The 24797-nt window shown below is 37.6% G+C and overlaps 1 protein-coding gene across 1 annotated transcript in view; it reads right to left on the bottom strand.

Annotated features, from left to right (window-relative positions):
• The window catches only part of SMOC2 (SPARC related modular calcium binding 2), a 101634-nt gene that overhangs the window by 28639 nt on the left and 48198 nt on the right, over positions 1-24797 (bottom strand). Inside the window, exons 8-9 of the mRNA XM_026844569.1 lie at positions 16194-16380; positions 9157-9239 (exon numbers count right to left, since the gene is read on the bottom strand). Coding sequence (XP_026700370.1) covers positions 9157-9239; positions 16194-16380 — 270 coding nt within the window. The remainder of the gene's footprint in view (positions 1-9156; positions 9240-16193; positions 16381-24797) is intronic.

Here is a 24797-nt window from a genome sequence, read left to right as displayed (position 1 = left end):
TGTGTGTGTTTACATATATATATTTATGTATGTATATATACATTGACTCAAAAATAATAATTTCCCTAGTAAAGATGGAAGAAAGAGATCCATCTTTATCAGAATCAATGTCAAAATCATCAAGTGCTGGGAGCAGCATTTGTCTACATATTTACATCATTGATGGGTAAACCAACAGAGCTTCATGAGGGTCAATGAAACTTTACTGATGCCCTCTCAGACTTAGAAAAGGCATTTCTGGGGGAAAGCATTATCTCACTTAATCATTCTTTGGCCCAGAAGGCAAAAAACACAATCAGAAACCCATTTGGAGATTGCCTGTGCAGAGACAGTGACTGTAGAGCTGCTGGGTAACAACCTACTGGGAAGGCAGGCAGACAGACAGACACAGAACTTTCTCCCTTTCTAGGCATGTGTACCCTGGAGGCGTTCCACTGCTCCCACTGAGAACAGGACCCAATGGCACAGAGCAGCACAGCAGGCAAGGCTGCTCTACTTAACAAGGGATTTGTCTGGAAAGGGAGAACAGCAACAAGTGAGGTGAGAAACAGAATTCACATTATTTGGCAGAGCCTCCAGCATTTTTTTTAATGCTAAGAAGCAAATGAAGTCAGTGTTTATTAGTCCTAATATAGCCCTTTAAAATAAACATAAAATTATAGGTTAATATTAAATAGACCAATGAATGAAATGGTATTGCTGAACCAGTAGCATCACCTTTAATAAGCCAGCTTTTCTCTTTTGCTAGCTGTGACAGAGCTGTGCCTTTCACTAGCACTTCACTAGTAGTTCAAATGCTTTCACTGCAATTTTTTTACACAAATACACACATAACTGGAAGTTACAGCAGCTCTTATCTGCTTGAGCATTTTTTTTGTTTATTTCAGATATTTCTATTTCTGCTTTAGTTTGGGGGAATCTTATTGATTTGCTAAGGAATGACTACAAATTAGGCAAAAATAAAACAATATGAAGATCAACAGTAATAAAAAACAAGATGAGGAGATGGACAGAAGAGGGTGTGCAGGAAATAAATGTCATCAGCAGAGCATCGAAAAATAATTTGCAGGCCTTCCTTCCTCTGGAGCAAAACTGCCCACTGGGAGACTACAGTGTAATCATGTAGCCAGGCAATAAGGTAATAATATTGAAGCTACTAAATCCAAAATCCCAAGCTAGCTGTTGTAGGTCAAAGAGACAGAGTCCTCTTTGGAGGCTCAGCTGCTCTGAAGCCATAGTAGTGGCCTCAGGACTTAGTGCCGCAGACGTCCCTCTTTATACGGAGCTTTGACCAGTAGACCTACGCAGTCGTGAGAAGTACTGCCTCAGCCCAGTGTCCTCCCCAGACCACCACTGCTCAGTACTTAAATAAACTTTTGTGTTACAGTGTGGGCCCTCAGGATGAGCCAGGGCTGGTGATACCATCCCGTGTGTTGCGTGCACCCCTCCTCCGATCCACCAAGGGTGCTGGAGCTGCATTAAGCCTATGGACTGTGGGACATACAGATCTCCACTTAGAGAAACTCATCTTCGCCCAGTCAGCATCCCCCACCACGTCTGTCTCAGGCTGACAGCACAGGATAATTGCAGTGGACATAACACGTGGAAAGGGACCCTCACTGAGCTGTCACTAACCTTTATGACACCTATGGTATTGGAAAGGCATCTAGCTGCTCAGGACAGCAAAGGACTAGACTAGAAAGTCAGGCTTCCTCCTGCAGCTTCCTATATTAGACGAGATAGCTACTGCTTTGAAAGGGGAAGCAACACTCCCTTGTCTCCCCCAGCACTATGGGACTGAGGAGGAGCAAGCCTGGCCCTTCAGGCTGTTGAGCCTCACCTCTCCCATCCTCCCTGCAGGCCCTGCCAGCCTCTAGGCAAGCCCCCTCCTTTACCCTTGCCACACCGCAATTCAGTTCTGCCCTCACTGCCATGAAGGTTCACACCGCCTTTGCACCAGTGTTTCCTGGTCATAGTTCAAACACTTAGCTAGGCAGGTCTGCTCCATATAGAGCCTTTTTTGCCACATATCTCTTGGTAAATAAAGCAGTATAGCGCTCAGGGATGATAGTTCCAGGCTCATTCAAAACAGCCAGCAGCTTAAAATGGTTGTTTGACAACCCAGAGCTTTAAGATTCAAAAGCAGAAAAGGATATTTTAAATATTAGCTCATCCAGCCAAAAAGCTGGTTACATCATAAAAATATAATCCTTTTAAATCACAGCTCAGTGGAGAAAGTTACATGCCAAATGACCTAACAATTTGAAGCTCATGAGAAGGCAGGCTTATGTACATAATCTGTATTATTATCAAAAATAATAAATTACTTAACTGATATCTTTAAAAACAAGCAAAGTTTTAGTCATTCAAATGTTTAAGAATGTGTTCTACTTGGTGCTGGTACCAGACTACACAGAGGAAGTGAAGAACTGTATGGAAAATACAGTAAGCCAGATGAGGTACACAAGTGGTGTTACCTCAGCATTTTAGCTGAGAAATAGTCTAGTACCTTATGAAATCTGATGTGCTTATGGTCAAAAGTGGAGCAACTGCTAAAGTATAATCGGACATACCTCAAAAGAAAAAGCAGTTAAGCCTCTATCACTTTTTTTTAAAGATGCCTTTGAAGACACTTTATATGATGGCTGTTTGCCTGTGGGTCTTGCATCACCATGGTTTGAGCGTTTCCAATTATTTCCCTTTAACTCTGGAAAAATATGGACTGCCAACAACCAAAAGCAAACTGTACTTATCCACACATAATTCGCCCATAACTTAAATCATGAGTTTTGCTCCACAAAATGTAAACTGTTCAGGGTCAGTGCTGGATTATCTCATCAGAAACACAGTAAATAAATCAATTAAAATAGGAAGAAAATGGGACAGTTAGAATACTTCTGTTTCTCTTAAATAACACAAATGTGAAATAATGAATGAGTTAAACATGCATGATTTTCAGGAGAAAATATTAACTGCTTGAACGCTACGGTTAAACTAAACTTTCAGAAAACAACGTGTAGCTCAACACAACCATATGTAATGAAGAGTTTTAAGGGAAATTGATTGACTATACAAGGGACATGCATCAAGACATTTCAATTAAGTAATATTTTAACAATCTTAGCTTCACTTAAACTGTAGACCATCACAGTACCAACACAGTGATCAGCAGAGCTTAGGCCCTGGATGGAAAGCACTGGTTTTTGGTTTGGGGTTGTGGAGAGGAGGGGGCAATGGTCTATATTCTTGTCCAAACTGAGAATTTAAAATCTGTCTCATAAAGGCTGAGCAAAGATGCCGATTTTTCTAATTTGCATCCTTACTGTGTCACTGAATAAAACCTAGATATTAAAAAGTGAAGACTTTCAGATGATTATTAACTGAATGCTTTTAAAAACCTGAAATACTCATCTTTTTGGAGTCTTTTTGGATCTTTGGATCAAAAATTGGAATGAGAAGCATCTGAAGGGAGGCTTTTCAGAGAGCTTCAACATTTGCCAAAAATAAGACTGAAATGCTGATCTTATTTCACTGGTAGAAATCTAAAGTAACTTCAAGAAGTTGATGCATTCTACTGGATTCCAGCTGGGTTAACTGAGATCAGCATCTCAGCAAAAGGAAATATTCAGCTGTGAAGAGCTATGCTATTCTGAGAAAATAATAGAAAAGGGTGATTTTCAGGACTCTTCATAGATGGACTTACTGAATTTGCACATTCACCCAAGTCACTAGTTTGTATTACTGTTAGAGATTATAAAGCATTGTCATTTCCAGACTACAGTTTCCCCTCCTAAATTATCCTTTTGTATGAAAGGAAGTATTACTAACTATAGGAACTTCAAAAACCATACTGTGTTAAAGAGAAGGAGAAACTTAAACAAACCAAAATGAAATGTAAACAAAATTAATGATCTGACCTAAAGCCACAAAACCATAGAAACCCAATAAAGTCTGAAAATCCAGCTTGACATTGTGTCTCTCTCAAGCTTGTGTGCCTTTTACTCATTTGGATTATTTTTTGTTTTTTCTGCACAAAAGGGTACTGCTAATTAAAGAATGTTGTGTGAGCAAAATCACATTTCCAATAATACTTTTCAAAATTTTCCACTCACTTTTCAAATTTCAGGTCTTAGTAATGAAAAATTATATTACAGGAAAAGCAGATGAATTCCCAGGTTAAGTAAGAATACAAAAAACTTAACCTATATAAAGGATTATCCAAAGTTTATCCAGGCCTCACACACAGTGGAACCTAAAACAGCCTTCTTGCATTCGATGCATACTTTTTAAATAAGAAAAAGATTTGCCCTTGAGGCAAATTAGCTGAGTGGTCTGGCACTGTCTCAATACACTATCATGTCTTGCTCTCTTACATATCCAAGTTCCTTTCTTCCAGGTTGCTTAGAGCAGAGGGAAGACTAGTTCTATGAACAGATAGCTTAACCATCGTCTAAGGCATTGGTCTCCAAAGTGGGGTGCACATACCCCAGGGGGGCACAAGACAATCAATTGGAGTGAAAGAAGAATATATTTTTTGTACTATTAATAAATAATAATATTATTAAACATGTTTATTTCATCTTCATTTCATCCTTTTTTTAATTTCTGTATTTGGGTATGTTTTACAATGAAGTTAATATATTAGTACAGTACTATATTGGTATAATTTATAAATAAATAGATATCTATTGAGGGTGCATGCTGAAAAATATTTTAATGACTATTAAAAACTAGTGAATACATATTATTTTTGGGTCACCCGCAGACCGAGCCTGAAAAAATACAGTTCCAGGAACTGACATTTCTTCAGCTTCGCTGAATTTGACCTATTACCACTCATGATTTTAGGAAAATACAGAGGCACCTACACCTAATTCCATCATATTACAGATTTAGCTTAACTAGCATTCATGCTATGCCCTTTTAAATGCTCTTGACCAGCTTGTGTAGAAAACTGAATTTCTGTTTAACACACCAGTTATCCAAAAGTAGGAAATAAACCATCCAAGACTCCTTACAGAATATGTTGTTTCATCACAGGACTTCCATTTTACTGCATAACACAGAGGAAAACAAAAGGTCAAAATACAAACTTTTGAAAACTGATGGTTAGAAAAGTAAAAAACCCTCCTGTTTCCCCAGTATGTGACATTCTCCAGTCTCCTTTTTGGGTTCATTTTCATTATCTCAGAATAACTAGTTTCTGAGAAGGATCAAAACCACAAGTAACATCAGAAAAATGCTCTGGCTTTAAAAAACGGACTAGAAATCTAATGGGAAGAATTATTATTATATAACTTTCAGACCAATCTAACAGATACAGGTGGCTTGGATCGTTCTTACAAACATTAATCTTCAATTTCAGATGCTTTATATTAAGTTACCCATAGGATGTGAGGATATATTCTTAGCTTGGTTTAAATCAGTGGGAATTTTGCCATAAACTCCAAGGGGCCCTTACCTTCTACAATTTTGCCTTAACAAGATACCATTGGCTGCCAAAAACTGCATCTTGATTTATTTGCAAATTATTGGTAAAAATATTTGTCTTAACATATAATGGGTTCAAATTTTCAGGTGGTATAAATCAGCATAGCTGGAGAACTATGCCAATTTAATCCACTTGAGGACATACCAGTTGCTTTTATCCTACTTTAAGATCCTTCATAGTAGTAAAGTAATTGTTTTAAAATCTTGGTTTTACACAGCAGGCAGTCACAGTGGTTTCACCCAGGGCTACTGCATTTTTGTGGGTATAAGCTGCAAATCAAGCAAACCCATCCTTTCAAAAATGTATTATTCCTTGAAAGTAAGTACACAGCCTACTTTTTATTCAGTCCTGGCACCACTCAGCAATCAGATGCTGTATTTAAATTGAGATGACACAAATGCAAACACGACTTTGCAACACTGCATACAACAGAGAAACAGTGGTTCATTTGTATTAAAAAGTGGATTTGTATTAGCTATTTGTGTAATTTTATGTTACTTGTTAGCAACTAACCACAGCTGTGCAATATCCTCTTTCAACCTTCTTTATTCAAAAAAACTATCTAAAGCAAACTGAATTAATTTTTATTTGATGTAGTGTTTGTATGATAAGAAATTTGCCATTTGAGAACATGGGCATTTAATAGACTAGTCTGGAGAGAGAGTAAAGAGAAAGCCTTGAGAGAAAGAAAAATAAACACCTTAACATAACTGCAACTGTGAAGTAACCTCTTTCCCTGTTCTTGTTAGCCCATATGTATTTAAGAAATGTTAGGAAATTTTGGTATTTGTCTTATTTTAAAATAATATAAAGCATGTGAGAGTCAAAGATTAAGAAACAGAAGAAATGGGAGAGCAAATCCATGTCATACATAATAATTTCCGCTAATTATGGGCTAACACTGCTGCAGTGGTTTGTTGGACTAAAGCTCACATAATGCAAAATACCACAAAGTAGAAAAAGAAAATCAGAGAACCATTGCCTAACTTAATGAAAATTAATTTATCAGGTAGGAGTTTACAGCATGGAAAGTTCTTGTTAATTGTTTCACTGGAAAAGTATCTTGACTTTGGATAAATCTTTCTTTTATATATACCTAGATATAGATATAGATATATCAGTTTGTATAACAGATAGGTGAAAACTTAAAACCCTTCACATGCCCATCCTCCCTCTAAGATTAGAGCTAGCAAATGCTTCTTCAAAATTTTTAGCAAAAGGTAAGTGACCAGAAAGTGCTATCTTCTAGTGAAAAAACTTGCTTCTTCAGCTTCCACTCTGCTATACTCTCTTCTGAGTGTAAACTCTTTTCACTCAGAAAAAACACACACGAAATCAAGTAGTTATCCAAGCCTGTAACTGTGCAAGTGCTGTTGGAAATAAATTATTGAGGATGGCCAATTTTCCATTGGTTTCCATGGAATGAGGATTGTAAAATATCATAGAACAGTTTGGGTTGGAAGGGACCTTTAAAGGTCATTTAATCCAACCCCCCTGTCATGGGCAGGGACATCTTCAACTACATCAGGTTGCTCAGAGCCCTGTCAACCTGACCTTGAATGTTTCCAGGGATGGGGCATCTATCATTCCTCTGGGCAACCTGTTCCATTGTTTTACCACTGTCATCGTAAAAAACGTCTTCCATATATCTAGTCTGAATCTACTCTCTTTTAGTTTAAAACTATTACCCCTTGTCCTATTTCTACAGATCCTACTAAAAAGTCAGTCCCAGTCTTTCTTATAAGCCCACTTTAAGTATTGAAAGGCTGCAGTAAGGTCCAAAATATTTCCCAAATTATCCCTGAAATAATTGCTAACTTCCCTGAAGTTACAACAGCAGTAAGTAACTTCAGTAAGCAAGTACTGAGTGACAAAATGATGGATAAATACCATCAATATGACTGTCAACAGAGGTGTATTTGCCACTAAGCTTCACATATATGAGGATTTATGTGGCACGTATGGTTCTTGCTGAAAACTGTGAGCAGCTAAACACCAAAACTGCAAGTCAGGCATGCTCCATCCTTTTTCTGAAGGAACAGAAATGGAGACAATTTGGTAAGAGATATGAAATTCACGCTCCAAGGCAATTTTTTTAGTGTAAATCAGCTTTTTCATCTGTTAGTATATACATGTTCAGTATCTTAAGTGATAAGCCATAATGCAGAGTACCTCACTCATTCAACCCTGCCTCCCACTGTCTCAAAAAGCACTCAAAATCTACCTAAAAAACTAACCAGATCTTCTGCCCCATTACTAGTCCTTTAGAAGGCTGTTGCCTCACTACTTGAATAGCTGGAAACCACTTTATAGCTCCCAGGTGAAATTCATTTAGGGTAGTTCATACCTATTTTTCTTGTGCCAAAATTGTCACAGAGGAAAACAGTTTCTCTTCCTCATGGTCTCAGAGGAACAGTATCACCTCCAGATCTCATCTTGTCTAAATGAAGCAAATTCTAGCTGCCTTCTCTTGGAAGGTAGCTGTTTTCCCTGATAGATTAGTGCTAGCTAACTTCTCCTATGGATTCATTTTCCGGAAGACAGATGACCAGAATTGTAACCCCCCAGTTCTAGATAAAATCCAGAAAAAACAACAGGGCTATCTAAAATGCCATTAATGTTTCCTTGTCTGCCTTGTCTGTCCTGTTCCTATCTGTCTGTCCCATCATACCTAGCTAGATATGTTTTTGGGTCACACTCGTCATTTTTACAGCCACAGTAATTGGACAGTTTACAGTTAATCCTAGGATTGACTTCTTTCTATGTAGAACACAACATGTAATTGTATATGGTATAATAACATATCATTCATATTTCTTACTCTTTTTTTATTATAGCTTGTAAATAATTTTGTTTCATTATATGCTTCATTCAATATGCATTTCAACATCGATGGGCATGTTTAGTTCAGAATTATTGTCTAGATGTTTCTCTGGGTGGCTAAACTGAAATATTTTTCATGATACAAAAAATCTGCCCACGCTATTTGCTTTTTTCTGATTCTTTACAATAACTGACAGTGATTCATAATTCCCTCATACCATGTACAATATCACTAAACCTCCTACACCTCAAATTATTTAAACATATTAAAAGGCCATTTAAAAAATGAAGCAACACTACTGACTTCTGTGTAGCTCAACTATCTGGAGATAAGATTTCTCACACACTTATAAGAAGTGTAAAAAAATGAAAAATCTAATAAACACCAAGGTTTGTTCCTACAACAGAGAAAAATAAAATAATGTTATTCTGAGCTAAACTGACAAGGGTACTCTTGGAAAAAAGTAAGCAGATGATACATTTTTTAGACTGATTTGAAGGTAGAAGCCAAGTTCCCATGGATTCTTCTAGAACAAGGATTATGAAGTATGGACATGTTTGCTGACTTCTCTGCTATGACCACACCAAGGAATAATTCCAGCAAGTAAATGTGACTGCCTTTAAACTACTGAGAAAAATGAGCCTTACTTTCTCTGATAACATTCCAAGACGTATTTACATACAATGTTCCGAAGTCAAAGACCTCTGTCAGTGGCATTCAATATAGTTATATCTAAAAGATGCATTGTTTTGATATAGGATAAAAAATTGCTTTCTAATTTATTGCAGTGAATAAACAAAGCATTGGAATGCATGAAACCAAATTTATCTGTTTCACTGACCTTGAAGCTGGCGTCCTTTGTACAAATCCTTTGTTTTGGTTGGGTGAGCTCTGGCACCATTATCACACTTAGGTTGTTCATACCTAAAGAACAAACAGGGAGACAACAGAACCAGTCAAGGTTAATTTGATTTCGAACTAATCTATTTTCAATTTTGTAGTCCAAATTAAATTTGTACCTTCTTTTCTTCAGGGAGTAAGCCTGTTTTTCATTCAGAAGGGGCAATGCAAATTTATTTGCTTATTTTCTACTTTCTTCAAAGAAACCAGAACATCTTTATTTTCCTGGGGTTGATACTATACTAAAAAATTATTATCTATTCCAAAGCCCATTCTACAGGAAGGAGAACTGAGGAAGGAGAAAACTTTGGGGAATTGCTATAAAATAATACATAATAACAAATAATTTTGAAAAAAACACAAAAAAAACACAGAACCCAAACCAAAGTCAGGCTCTCCTCCCACCTATCAAATCAAAAAGCCATCAATAATATATCAAATTCTGACATCTGACACAGTATTCATGTTGCAAAACATCAGAGAAGCAATTTCAAAATCACAGCAAGACAGGTATTGTAGTCAGCTACTACTGCAGCTCTAAAGCCAAATGCTACTGCATTGTCTCTAAAATAAAAATGTTTGTTTACATAAGAAGGGCTAACCATGAAGTGCTAACATTTTGAACAAGAGCAAAGAACTGATAGGATTTTCAGACGGAAGGGAATTGAGCTGAAACTCTTGAAATGGATCATGAAAAAGACTAAATCTCCACCTGCTACTTGAATATTCTGGTTCCCCTATGCTGTCTCAGTTTACTTAAAGTCACTTTGTTAGTCCAGCTGGTAATAAGAAACTCTCTGCTATTTGTACTTTCACAAACATTGACTTACACAAAACCACTAGCAAAGTATGTTATGCAAGACTGGGAGGGATAGGAGCATCTACTGCTGAATCTCTCCTTTTTTCTTATGTCCTGCTATCGATGCATGGTGGTTTTTCACTCAGCTTGCCAGAATCACTTTCAGAGAAATTTTACTTTCTCATTCTCCTAAAGTAGCTTGAAGCTGCAAAATTTAGTGTGTAGTGTTTCAGAGAAAGTTTCGATTCTCAGTTAAACACACTTAGTAATATGACTTCTGTCCAGATACATGTGTTGTGCATATACAAACCTGTTCACTGAATTAGGTTCTTTCACATTTTATATAACTGCTCACCTTTCTTTGAAATTCTCCTATTCTAAGTTCCACAAAATAATGTTTACTGAGATTTTGGATTTTGGAACAAAATCTTTTTTTTAAAAGCATTAAATGGTGGCTATGTCCTGGGTCCAGGCCCAAGTGCCCTTAAGAACAATTCCTAAGTATTCTGATCTTAATTATCAGGCAGAATGAATAAAAAGCAATATTATTTTCCTTTGAGTACTTAATTTATATTGACATCGTCTGATGAAACTGACCACTGGCCCATCAAATTTTGGCTGCTGCAAGAAGGTACAGTGTTTTTTTCACGGGCATGGGAGAGGTACAGGCACTTTTTTTAACCTAAAGAACTGTGGGAATAGAAGTTGCTTTGATAGCATAGGTTGGATTCAGATACCTGATGGATGACCACATCAATCAGCCAAGAAAAGAGTGAAAGGGAAATCTCTGAGCAATACTCACTAATGCAGTATCTGGCAACCAGCCTGGTCCCCAATTAATCTGATAACTGACTCTGCATTCCCCTGGTCCTCTTCTGTTTTTGTTACTGCTCTGTGCCTACACTTTCTTTTTTGGCCTCTACTCTTCTAACCTTTTGGCTTATGTTTTTGTTAAATACACATGTTGTTCATCATATACAAAGCAAAACTTCTAAAGCTCAATAAGTGTTAAAATGCTGCAATGTGAAAAGTCTACGTTTAACTCTTTAAAGCAATTAAAGAAAGAAAATGAATCATTAGAAATTTACCGTACGGGGACAGCCATGCTAAGAACTGATAAGAAAAACACACTTGCCTCAGTTTTCATGGGGAAAGACTGGAAAGAGATAACATGTCAGAATGGAGCACTGTCAGGTTAAAAATAATGCAGTCAAAAGACATCCCAAGTTACTCTTTTGAATTTTAAAGGGGAAAGGATCCGTAGCAGTGAATGCATATCTAGAGCTGGCAAGGGCTTATGAAGGCTGCTTTATACTTCTGAGCAGACTGCTGGAAGCACTGAGATTTACTAAGGTGTGCAAAGCAAGAGAGGATGGAGGCTTTCACAGGGATTCTACAGTGTGGGCAGCCTCATGAAGCCACTGATTTATGTTCTTTGTTAAGTTTAGAGAACCTTGTGTAAGTGAATTGGGGATTACTCTGCCCATGATCCTAGTTGCTGAAAAGTCACATGTGAGAACAAAGGCTCATGGCCCTCCTGAGCAAAAAAGGCTGAGGGTCACCCTGTGAGGTCCAGGAAGCACTGGGAACTGGATGGTGAGGACCATACTGACAAGCTTTTGGAGGAATGGTTGTTTGTACCCTTTATTTCCTTTTAGTCAAATGGATGTTTCCTCTAGGGTTTCATAAAAGCCAGATTTATACCACAACTTCACCTATTTCTTCATGAATTTTACTGTCTTAAATTTCCTAGAGTGGTTCTTCATTCACATATCTTTATTTTAACTCTAGAATGAGATTTTTTTTTTTTTTCTGGAATACCTTCACTAGCAAATGATTTATCTTTTTTTTCAGATGACAGGACATTAGAAGGTGAATGAGTATTAATAGCTTCCCTTCATTTTGGAGGTCTAATTTAATGCAACTACTATTTATTTTGGTATTCATAGCCTGATGATATGACAAATTTCATCCTCACAAATTTATTCAAAACAAACAACATGCAAATTGCTAAGTTATTCTGGCAACAGTTTCCCAGATCTGTCTATCCTTTCACTGTTATTCCCTTGTGATTCGATACAGATTTGCAGAACAGAGATTCCAGGACATAATGCATCCTTCTTGCTACCAGGAGTACTAAAGCTATCAGTTCCTGCAGTAGAGTTTTAACACCTACTCTTCTAATTTGTATTTTGCAGTGGAAAGCTGGAAGATAGCATACACCATTCTGCATGAACCCCTGGTTTTTAAACCAGGAAAGACTCACATGTTCACTCTTTCCATTCTGTAAGAAAGAATTACAAAAAGATAAGAGCATATTTCTCATCATATTCTGCTCCCGCTCTATTTCCCTTTGCCAGAGAAAAAGAGTTTAATTTTATCAATGTAGGAAAAAAATATTAAAATAAATAAATAATCATTGAGATTCCAGCCCCCCTAAATCTTATTCAGAAATGTGGTCTAGATATTCCTCTTAAACTCCAGGCAGTAATCCCACCTGCTTGTTTACCAGGACTATACATTCCTAAATACACCAGTCATTCTTTATTTAGTATGAAACTCCTAAAATTGAGTATTATACTTATCCATCTGTGCTCAGAAATGTCCTCTCCAGGGATATTACTAAATATTACTTCCTCAGAGCTCCACTGAAAACTGCCCATAAATCCAGCAGAGCTGGACAAATTACAAACGGTCAAGACCACAGCAGCTGATCTCCTATCAGTCATCAGGCAGAGCATTCATCAAGCAAAAGATCTGCATCTAAACCATATGCATGAAATGAATCCAGTTTGCCAGCTGTCCAAATTTGGAGTACTGTATGGTGAGAAATCTCCCTGCCACCTATTCTCCCACAGCTGAGTGATTGCATAGTTGCCAAACACAAGACACCAGCAGACCACATAGGAAAAAAAGACGGAGATTGATTTTAGATCCATAGTGAGTCATCAGGAGGTTGGGAAGAACTAGAATTCCAGTCTGAATGACAGTAGAAGACAAAATCACCCACACTACATGCACATTATACATACAAATAGGAAAGTGAGCAGGTTGATTTTCAACGACCACCACTTCCAACTTCATGAATGATTCATGCTGATCTTCAGGATGTGGCAGGAAGCCCCTAATTCAGACTTAAAAAGGAAGGATACAGAGGGTGGAAGCAGGTGATACAGAAGAAATACAGTCCCAATATGCAGGGATGGGGTTAGGAAATCCAAAGCCCCCTGGACCTATATCTGGTAAGGGGCATGAAGGACAACAAGAAGAACTTCTTACACATGTATCAGCAGCAGAAAGAAGACTAGGGAAAATGTGAATCTGCTGCTGGGTCGGACAGGGGACCTTGTGACAAAGAATATAGAGAAGGCAGAACTTCTCCTTGGTCTTTACTTGTAAGACCAGTCTTCAGGAATCCCAGGTCCCTGAGATCAGTATTACAGTCCAGAGTAAGGAAGATATACCCTAGGTGGAAAAGGGCCAAATCAGGGATTACATGAACAAACTGCACATACACAAATCCATAGGATCTAATGGGATGCACCCACAAGTGCTGAGGAAGCTGGCTGATGTCATTGTGAGGCTACTCTCAATTATATTTGAAAGGTCGTAGTGACTGGGGTAGGTTCCTGGGAGGAGGAGTCAAATAACAAGCCAGTCAGCCTTACCCCAATTCCTCAGTAAGTGACGAAGCAAACCCTCCTAAAAGCTATTTCAAAACATATGAAGGACAAGAAGGTGATTGAGAGTAGCCAGCATGGATTTCTGAAGAGGAAATCATGCTTGACCAACCCTGCAGCCTTCTATGATAGAGACGACTTGCTCCGTGGATGAGGAGAGAAGAGCAGATATTGTTAATCCTAATTTTAGAAAGGCTATTGACACTGTCTCTGATTACATTCTCATAGACAAACTGATTAATTATGTGTTAGATAAGCGGGCAGTGAGGTGTGCTGAAAATTGGCTGAACCATCAGTCTCAAAGCGTTGGGATCAGCAGAACAAATTTCAGCTGGAATCCAGTCACCAGTGGAGTACCCCAGAGTTTAATACTAGAGCCAATATTGTTTAAACAGAGAACAACTTTATCTGGTTTGCAGATGATACAAAATTGGGAGGAGCAGCTGATACACTAGAGGATTGTGCTACCATTCAGAGGAACTTGAACAAGCTGGAGACATGGGCTGGCAGTTATCTCATGAAGTTCAAAAAAAGGCAAATGCAAAATTCCCACACCTGTGGAAGATTAATCCCCTGTACCAGCATGGGCCAACCACCTGGAAAGCAGTTTTGTGGCAAAGGCCTGGGATTTCTGATGAACACTAAGCTCAGTATGAGGCAGCAACACGCCCTTTCAGCAAAGGCCAACAGCCTCCAGGGCTGCATTAGGAAGAGAATTGCCAGCAGGTCAAGGGAGGTGATCCTTTCCCTCTCACACTGGTAAGATATCTGGAGTGCTGGATCCAGCTCTGGGCTGCCCAAACAAGATAGACATGAATATACTGGAGTGAGTCTAGCAAAGGGCCATGAATACGAATTAATGGACTGGAGCATTTGGCATTAATAGGAAAGGGTGAGAGAACTGAGACTGTTCAGCCTAGGGAAGAGAAGGCTTAGGGAGGATCTTATCGATGTCTATAAATATCAAAGGGGGAAAAAATAAAGAAAATGAAGTCAGACTCTTCTTAGTGATGTCCAGTGATAGGAAAAGAGGCAATGAGCACAAAATGAAATTAATTTCATTTAAACACAAAAAACTACTTTTTTTTTTTTTAACTATGGTGGTGATCAAATACTAGAACAGGGTGCCCAGAGAGGCTGTGGACTCTCCATCCTTGGAGATATTCAAAGCCCAACTGGACAGTTCTGAGAAATACACTCTAGCTGACCTTGCTTTGAGGAGAGGGATAGGACTAGAGAATCTCCAGAGGTCCCTGCCAATCTCAACTATTCTGTGATTCAACAATAAAATGATACTCATTAAAGAAGAACTACAAAAAAATCAGCAGAAGCCCCATTGCCTGATGAGTGAGAGAAGATGATTTGGACTCAAAATAAAGAATAGGAACTAAGGCTCTATAAAATTATTTTAACTATAATTCGAAGAAGAATTAGCAGTAAAAACTTTCGAAACAGCGAACAAACCTAGGGGTGAAGAACAGAGAAAGAGCAGAAAAAGGAACCTCTGGAATCTCTAGAGGACACCTCTAGCTCCTCACTCAGTATGTGTACTGATCATACAGTTTCAGGAACAAATTTGGACTATTTTGTTTTGTTTTGACAGCTTATGGATCTCAACTTGCCAGAAAAATCAGATCAACAGTAACTTTAAGTCATGATTCCTTTAGCTGGTACTCTAACTGGTATGGTCTAACTATGATATAAACAGCTATCAGTAGTGAATCATCACTTGAAGAATATGTGAAAACACTCCCCAAGAATATAATACTTCAGAGCAAGTGGCCTATAATATTTTTTCACAAACCTTATACAAATGACTTTTTTTTTTAAGCTTGAAAAGATTTATGATCGCATCAAGATACCCATACAGTCCACCAGCTCTAAATAGGTTTCTTCTATAGCATTCCTACAAGGGCCAAACCTCAGTAACCAGCCTAAATAACATCCTTTGGAACCTGATAGTTTCTTTGCCTACATCTGCTCTATGTGGCTCACAACACTTTACCATGCTTCTGGCTCAGCTCAGATGACTGAACTCCAAGTTTCTATTAATAACACACTAAAATGATATTTCCTCTCTGAGTTCCCAAGCAGTTGTTCCATCAAAGCCAGTCATATGAAATAGTTGAGGAGGTTGCTGGAAAAATAACTGAACACTTCTGAGGTTGGATGTGGTTTCTGTCATAGACCATCTTACTTGGTTCTATATTCAGGCTAAGCAGTGTGAGGTTTCTTCTGGGCCTATTCATTATCTTCTCCAAGCCTTGGCTTCCCAGCATAAAACAGAAGTAAAAAAGAGGACTTAGGGGAGCAAACTGCCTCTGAAATTGCAGCGAAAGAGTCTGTGAATATCCAGCGTTAACTTTTGATGTCTCTTAGAAATATTTCACTTCATAGTGGAAGAAACCTATATGACATAATTCCACCACCAACAGAAATCTACATGCTAGTATGTGCACACTAAGGCATCTTCTCACTACTGAATGTGTATTCCCTTACCTGGTTGATGTACCAGGGATGGGACGTCCTGTATCGACCAGAACACACCAGCAGTAGCCTGTGGAAGGATGGCACTGCACTGGTTTGTAGAGGCCACCCTGAGCACACTCTGGAATGAACACATTGTCTTTCTGGGGCTGTTTAGCTTCCTCCAGGGCTGACTGAAGTTCTTGATCACATGATGATGCTTTTGGAAGGAAAAGAAAAAATACTGAAGAAACTATATGGAAAGGGCCTACTAGATTTATAAAGCAGGTTTTATAACTTTCTTTGATTGTATATAACGATTGTATTTGAAGTGGCTTTCTACAGCTCAAATAAAAGCTACATTGGTTTATGCTGTATACTGTTAGGAACTTTAATTTCCTTTTCAAGCAGCTGCTTCATAATACAGTCCTAATAATATCAATGCCTCCTTTCTTATACTAGATATGATCTATGGATAACCAAACCTTTAAAAAAATCTTACTGACTCCACAGTCCCTAAACTATTTTTTTTCTTTCAGATGGAAATGTAAAAATCCAACTTCTTAGGATTTCTTATATGAATTATTAATCTAGATATTCTTTTAGATATTTGTTTTCTGCTCTTTCTTTCCAGTTTTGGAACAACCTCTTAATACAGTGAAAATTCTTACACCTGTTTTTTTTAGTGATTCTGGTATTGGTGATGTACCATTTGCTCTGGAGACCAAGATCCACATGAAAATGTAATACATTTTTTATCTCCGCATTAACAATATGTCCCAGATCTCTTCTGAATGTGAGAAAAGCTCACAAATCTCCACATTCCTAGCCTTTATGTGAACTATGAACCAGGGGTCAAAGAGGAGAAAGCCCAGGGACTCAGGAATGCCAGTCAGTTCACACCAATCAGCAAAAAGACACCTCTTCTCAGGATTTTTGATCACTACTGACCTGGTATATATGGCACTGCAGAGATAATAAATGAGACAAACTATTTACTCAAGCCATAATTTCTCCAGGAACTTTAAAGTCAGTGTCCTATTATGTGAAACTTATATAATAAAACAGCTTCTGTATAATTTTCAAACTAATCCAGTGAACAAAAATTAAATATCCGAAACACAAAAATGTTAAGCACTCTACCAACACACAAATTACTGACAGGAAAATTTCAAGTTACTAGAATCTCAACCAATAAAGATTCTCTTCAGTTAAAGAAAAATAATTTCAACGTTACAAAAAAAAATCTGTGGGTAATATTTGCTCTTATTTCAAGTCAGTTAAAGACTAATGTCACACTTATTCTCTGAATCTCTAACAGGATTTACTTCTTGATTTTTTTCACAGTTTAACCCACAGAAATACAAATTGAATCCTCACTGGATTTTCTAGTGCATCTGTAATGAGTTTCGGCTTCAGTCTAATTGCATTTACTCTTATCCACAGATTCTGAAAATTCTTTGCAAATTGTAGGCAAAAACTGACAGAAAGTTACTAGTTATGTCCAGAATGCTACTGCTCCTTGCTGGCTTCTTCCAAATGCAGATGATCAAAACCAGTGGGACTTCTGTTGTGGGGGAAAAACTAGCAGGAAGTTAAACAACTTCATGCTTTAAATGGCACACAATTCCAACTATACAATGGCCTGGTTTCCAAAACAGTGTGTTTTGTTCTAATCCATGTAAAAGGTTTAAAACATAAGCATATTACTCGTTAACTTGATTACAAGGCACTGATGGAGTGTTTTTTCAGTTCTTTGGTTGACCTTTTTTTTCTTCTTTTGTTTCATACAATATTTGAGCAGGACAGCTAGATAAAATGATTGATTTTGCATATTTTTGTCTTGGTCAACCCACTGACATGATCAGAGATTGAATAGTTCTCAAAGGACTAGTGTTTAGATCATAAACTGTATTTAGAGAATCAGTGTAGTTAGGACAGAAAGGTTCTTTTTAAAAAGGTAAATGGCTCATTATTTGCATGCTAAAACCTTCACAGAAATAGCTGTTCTCACAAATAAGAAATCTGTCACCAACATTCTCTTAGACTAACCCAATCTTTTCCAGTGAATCTGGATTATGATGATTATCAAGTTACAAGGTACGACAACTCTGGAAAAGACATCACTTAGCTCAGTTGTTCATTTAATACGTTTTGTATATAATCAAGCAAAAAGAAACAAACAGGGTGAAGCAGCTGCAGTGAAAGGGAGGAAAACATTACTTCTCTTTAAACTCCACTAAATTCTTTTCTCTTTCATACTGATAAACCTTGGGACTATTCCATTAGCTACTGCTGTGACCTTGTCTCATTTTACATCCTTGTAACTAGCAACACAATCTGGCAGACGTGCAGGTATTATTATCTCTTGCAAACCCAGAGGAGTGATACATTTTCAAGCTCTCAGCTTTGTTTAGAAAACACGTTGGTGTATAGAGACCACACAGTCAAGTCATCCAGATAGACAAGATGTGACAATACAGCGAGGATGTGATGGAGAATTCCCAGTACAGAAGCAGACACGGACTGTTTCAGCTGTGAGCATAAGATACACCACCTAATTTCTGTGAAGCTCTAGTTTCCACTGATTGAAACACCCAGCAAAGGACTACATTGCTGACTCAAAACCACTGGGTCATGGGCCAGTGCAGTCACTTGCATTGTGATGATTTAGGAGCAGGTGGTACATATCTAGATAAATGGTATTTACTTTCCTGACTGACTTGCTGAGGGAAGGTTTTCTACAAGCTGCTCCTCAAGCTAGAAATTTGTCTCTTTTCCACTAGGTCAAGTTTGTTCTGGTCCTTTTTCTCCCTTATGTCTGGGTTTAAGTCTCAGGGATACAGAAAAGCAGTATTATGGGGGAGATGTCAAAGGAGGGTTGCAAATGTGGCTTATGGCTTCAGGAGGGACAGTCAGAAGACTGGTGGAACTTAACACTGTGAGACTGGAAATAGGCAGCCAGTGACAGTCATCAAAGGAAGGTTTAAAGATAAAAAGGTATGTTCTTAATGCATGAAGTCTATGAAAAACAGACAGAAAACCAGGATTCATCCCAAATGCCAAGGTAAAAGTCGTAACTAGGAGGACTCTGGTTATGAAAAGTCTGCCTTTGAAGAGCAGCATCAGCACAGGCATTCAAACAAAAAAACATACATAAAAGAAACTATGGCATTTTCAGGGAGGACTTTCCCCCTTTTTGGAACCTTTAATTTCTTACTCCTCCTACAGATTGGAAATTGTAACAAGAGGGATCTATCATTAGCCCTAAATTAGTTGTCAGATAAAATGTAGGATATTTTTGACAAATTGGAAAAAATATAAATCAGTGTGATGGACACTATGTTTGTCAGATCTCTATGTGCCAAATCACTGAGCCTTATTACAAATCTGCTGAACCCAGTTCATTCATTTTATTCACCAAAAGTGCAAAATAGTTTGTTTTCCTCCCTTACACAATGGCTAATGAGCTTCAGGTCAGCTATCAGGCAATCTGTTTGATGACTGCCCAAGAGTGTCATATCTGCAGAGTCCAATGCTTTTGTACGCTTTTGACATGACCATTTACGCCACCATTACTACTTCCCTGCTTGTTGTCCCCACGAGAACAGTCTTTCTGCATAAAGTAAAGGAAAACTGCATTGAAGTGTTTACATATAATCCTGCCTGCTTCTCCCAGAACCAGAATATTAGACCTCTGTGTAACTTCCTCTCTGAGGGAATCATTCATTCCCTTTCAAACTCTTCTTTCAATTATTTAAAATGGGAGTACTGGAAAGATGCAACTGTAGCCCTGTGATGACTAAGAGCTCCTATCACAGAGCTACCATACCACTGCAAATAATTGCTTTTGCCATGTCAGAAGAGTCATGGTCAACAAACGTTCCTTTGCCAGGAGAACCAGTGATAAACGTCGTTAACTTAGAAAATGCCTGACAGTTTGTCCAAACAATCTGACAACAACTATGATCTGGAACCACAGCAGATGGATTCCAGCAGTTCATAAAGTGGACAGTATGGAAAAAGATCTATGCCACAATAAAAGTAGGATAAATACCTTAATCATTAAAATGCATCAAACTTTTTATGGAATGTGTTACTACAATAACATTCCTTCTGTGAAGAGAAAAGCACCTACATGCCAGCTTCTTCTTTTCAGGGAATATGCTTACACTGTTGTTATTTCACTTAGGTCCTTCATTTTTTTCTTGCTGGGAAAAAAAAAAAAGGGATGTTTTTCCAAGCATCTTAGTTCAATAAAATAGTTAGACATGGCTGAAAAACCCTTTCCACATACTCCACCATGTTAGCCAGCCACACTGTTGCTCAGTTGGGATCCTTAATTTCACGTTGATAAACCTTCTTGCAGTGTCTGCCCCAAACTGTATTTTATTCCAGGTTCATAAGCATTACTGATTCAACACACAAATTTCAATCATGTAGGAAAATAGACCTTTTTTTCCCAGTTTTACACCAAGAGCCTTTGGACCACCCAATGGCCATCCACTTACTCTGAAAAGGAAATTTTCGAATGATGAGGTAAAACTTTTGCTCACCGCTAAGAATGAGTTTAAAAATCTGCTTTAAATGTTATGTATGTTGGTCTTCCTATGTCATATTGTAATTTCATTTCTTCCATTTTTACTTCAAATGTTAGTTACTAACTATACTTTTCCTGTTCTGGTTCAAGATGCCTTTACAATATATTAAAAACAACCAACTGAAATACTGCATCTTCTGTCAATGAGAAAAATACTCCAGCTAATAATAACCTCTCTGGATAAGTTTCATCTTCTGTATAAAATCTTCAGTCAATTCTTGTCGCTAATTATCCCTAAGAAAACATTTCCGATTTCAATGAATCAAGTTAATTTACATGAACAGAAAAATACCTCAATAGTAGTAGTGTGCAACACTGTAAATCCCTGTTAATGAAAGACTCCACTTATTCACCTCTGATAGGTAACTTAAACTGTTAATCAATGCTTACTAGGGGATGCCCTAGAGGAGAAAAGAGGTGTTCTTTCTGGAAAAATCCTGAACTATGTAACTGTGCATTTGTAGCACATCTAAACCACCAAACACTGTATTATGTAAGTTATGTTAATCATCTTGTTAGTCTTGTAACAGGACACATTTTAGCCCCTTGTTCCAGAAATTCTGGCAGTTGTGTTGTGTCTTATCACAGCTTCTCCCAAAATGCAGAATATCATGATTACAAATAATTTTGACTTTTTTTTTTTCTCAAATGTAAATCACTGTATTTATGCCTAAATTTCAGTGTGTTCTACAGACAAGTTGCCAAACCTGCAGAAAATTACAAAGGTGTCTGTAACTTTAACATTTCCTGCCACTATGCAAATATTTCTTTCCAATTTTTCTTAACCCCACAATGTGTATATAACAAACAGAATCCATTCCAAGAAATTCTGGTTTTAGTTGGTTCCTTCTCCCTCCTCTTCTTATTAACATAATGGGCCATGAAAGGACAATTTAGACAGCCTGGTTTCCAGGGTAAAGGAATCTTTTATTAGGCCTTGAAGCTCAATGTCCTCTACAGAAAGCAGGTAACAAGAAACCTGTGAACAAAAATACTCCGAAAAGTGATATGCATGCTCTGAAGGAGTGTGGTGTAACATTTGAGACAGTTAATACTAGAGTTTTCTCATGTTTCTGAGATGATATACAGACAGAATATATTCATTGTGGAAGTTCAGTAGAGTCTTAAATTTTATGACAAATTCTGCTAATCCAAATGTTATGCAAATCATCTGTCTGCCCTAATTTAGCCTAATTTAGGCACCTTTTTAGAACATTTCAAGCATTGGTTTACGCAAGTTTTGTGCTAGTTTATTTCAAAACCACAATAATTAGGATGGATAAATAGTCATCCTATTGACACCCATGCAAGCCTCCAACAAATTCACATCTCACAGGCATAAGAATTTATTCCATTTGCTTAGGATGAACCCTCCTCGAACCAGTGAAGTTAACAGGCCCTGAGGAAACTGATTACAATGTGGTTTTATATTTTCAACTAGTTTTCACAGTCTTCAGATTTCATTGAATGGATTTGCACTTGCACTACACACTATGTATTTCCACATATGACCAACATGTTCACTTTAGAAAGGCAGCGGGAAGTGGGATAATTTCTATTCAAGCTATGCTCTCCTTGCAAAGGAATTTACATTGACTGGATGGCAAAATGATCCATTACGTCAGTAGCCCTGTTATTCCTAACTCCAGCAAACATGTATCTTCAAACTAGCAGGTTCTTTACTGAATCTGACCCTTTTCAACACCCAGAATCCATCATGTCTGTTGTTGCTATAAACACAACTAATACAAATTACAAAATTTCCCTAACTGATTTCATTCTAGTGAAGGAGACATGTAACTCTATGGCTTCATATTCTTTCAGGGTTTCTATCTGTCGTTTAAACCTTCTCCAGCGTAACAGATTATTTCCCTGAAGAGGTAGATGAGTTGGTATAACGTAGTTTAAGATGCCAACTTCATACCTTTTATTTACACAAAGTTATTTCATCAACCCCCATGATTAGCATATGGGCATCTCACACCAATCGTTCTTAAGAAGACCTGTTTTTACAAGAACTTGTCCGCCTGCCCCCTCTTGACAGTTTCAAATAAACTCAACTCTAACAGAAATCAAGCACAGCTCAGTGCTACAAACAAATGTAGTAATTAATTTTCTCATGCAACTAGCTTCTTATAAAGACTATTCATTAACCTAAATCAAGCAAAAAGTATGTATGTGGCCCAGTCTTCCCCCAGTAGAAAACCATGGAAAAAATACCCACTAAATTCAATGGACAATACATCAGGCCTCAGCTGAATACATCCACATGCACGTATGTTTCTAGTTAAGCCTATATTTGCTCATGGACCAAGTACTGATTGTAAGGAATAGGTAACATTAATAAACACTGAACCTTAGTCCCAACATCTAGATGGCAACCAAAACTTAAGACTAAATTACAGTATTAATACTCATCTGGCGCCACATGTTTTGATTTACATTAGGTTCAGATACACATCAGCATGAGGGTTCTCAAGGCCTGGAGAAACCTGGCAACATTCCTACCCATATTTTTTCTTGTTTGTGAAAACTTGTGGGAACCAAATATTTCAGGCCCTTTGTGTGCATTTGCAGAGTGGTCTCAATGTACAGCTGATCACTATTTTGCACTTTTGGAACCTGGGTAGATGACTGTGGCTAAACACAAAGTTCGTAGCTTCAACACAGCCCTAAAGATTAATTTATGTACTTTACTCCACTGAACAAAGCAGGATAAATCACAGACAGATGCTCTCATTTATCTATATGGTTTTATATGCAAGGACACTGCAATACACAAGGAAGATCATCTGGAAATGCACTAAACCCATGGAAATAAAGATCCAGAGCAGAGCCCACCAGCTCCCATTTAGCTTTAGCTGAAAAGAACATGATCACAGCCAATTTAATCTACCTGTATACACCAGGATGTTCTCAACTTTAACCCTGGGTTTGAGTAGCACTATGCCAAATCAAGATTTCTGCAACACACAAATTGTGTTTCTACCTATAGGCGAAAGTTTGGGAGCCCATAAGACAAAGAGATGAAAATAGAATGACTTGCTCTTTAACCAAAATCGAAATCTACATGCCTACTGGAATTTTTAGAGGAGTTTCTGGTTTAGGGAAGGTTCTGCACACACCTCTAGGTATATGAACCTAAGTATATGAACCTAAATACTAGAAGTACTGTGAGGAAGACTGTAACCACAACCCTGTAGAATTGTTTTTCCACAAAGCCTGCTATTTTAGCATTTTGTTTGTTTGTCAGCTTGTTTAATTTTTAGCCCAACTTCTTAATTAAAGAAATGAGAAATACTATTTGTATCCAAATTTCTCCTCTCACAAAATAACTAATATAAATTACTCAATTATTCATTTATAATTCTTTTTCCCCTTCACTGAGTTCTCGCACTACCGTTGTACAGATTAAGAGGTCAAAGTAGCTAGCTGTTTTTAAACCAAATGTAATTCTATATTTTGCCATTCTCATTTAGACTGAATAAAACAGCAGTGTGAGATCGATTCACTAAATTGATGAAAACTCACAGAGAAGCTAGTCTTTATTTACAAGCATGACAGAATCTGACTCTAAATGTTTAAGTTTTAACATCTACTCCTGATATAGATAAATGACAGAGAAACACGGTTAGATACATTAGATACATTAGATTATAAATCTCAGTTATTTAAAAGACACATTATGTTGTAGAGCCAAAATGTATATCCTAAACATCCTGAGTCAAACATTTATTGTACCAACTACGAAATGTGAGACAACACTGAACCAAGAATAGCACATTTTTGTTAAATCTTTACCAGCACTGTGTGAAAGTGAGAGCAAGTCTTTGCAAAGTGTATTGCATTAGGCAGACTTGATCCAAGGACTGTTTACACCCTACCCTCTAACAATGGACCTTTGAATGCAACCTTAACACAAATCAAAAGCCCTTTTAAGCCAGCTGGTCAATCATATGGCATCAGGCTTCACAAGGAGAGTGAAAAATCTTCTGGTCTGAGGAGACAGTCCTTCATCCCCTTTTTCTCAGTGAGTT

The sequence above is a fragment of the Athene cunicularia genome (genome assembly GCF_003259725.1).
Source record: "Athene cunicularia isolate RWA chromosome 3 unlocalized genomic scaffold, athCun1 chr3_part1, whole genome shotgun sequence".
Classification (NCBI taxonomy): Eukaryota; Metazoa; Chordata; class Aves; order Strigiformes; family Strigidae; genus Athene; species Athene cunicularia.
The sequence above is the reverse complement of the archived record's forward strand: the minus strand, read 5'-3'. Positions and strand labels throughout refer to the sequence as shown.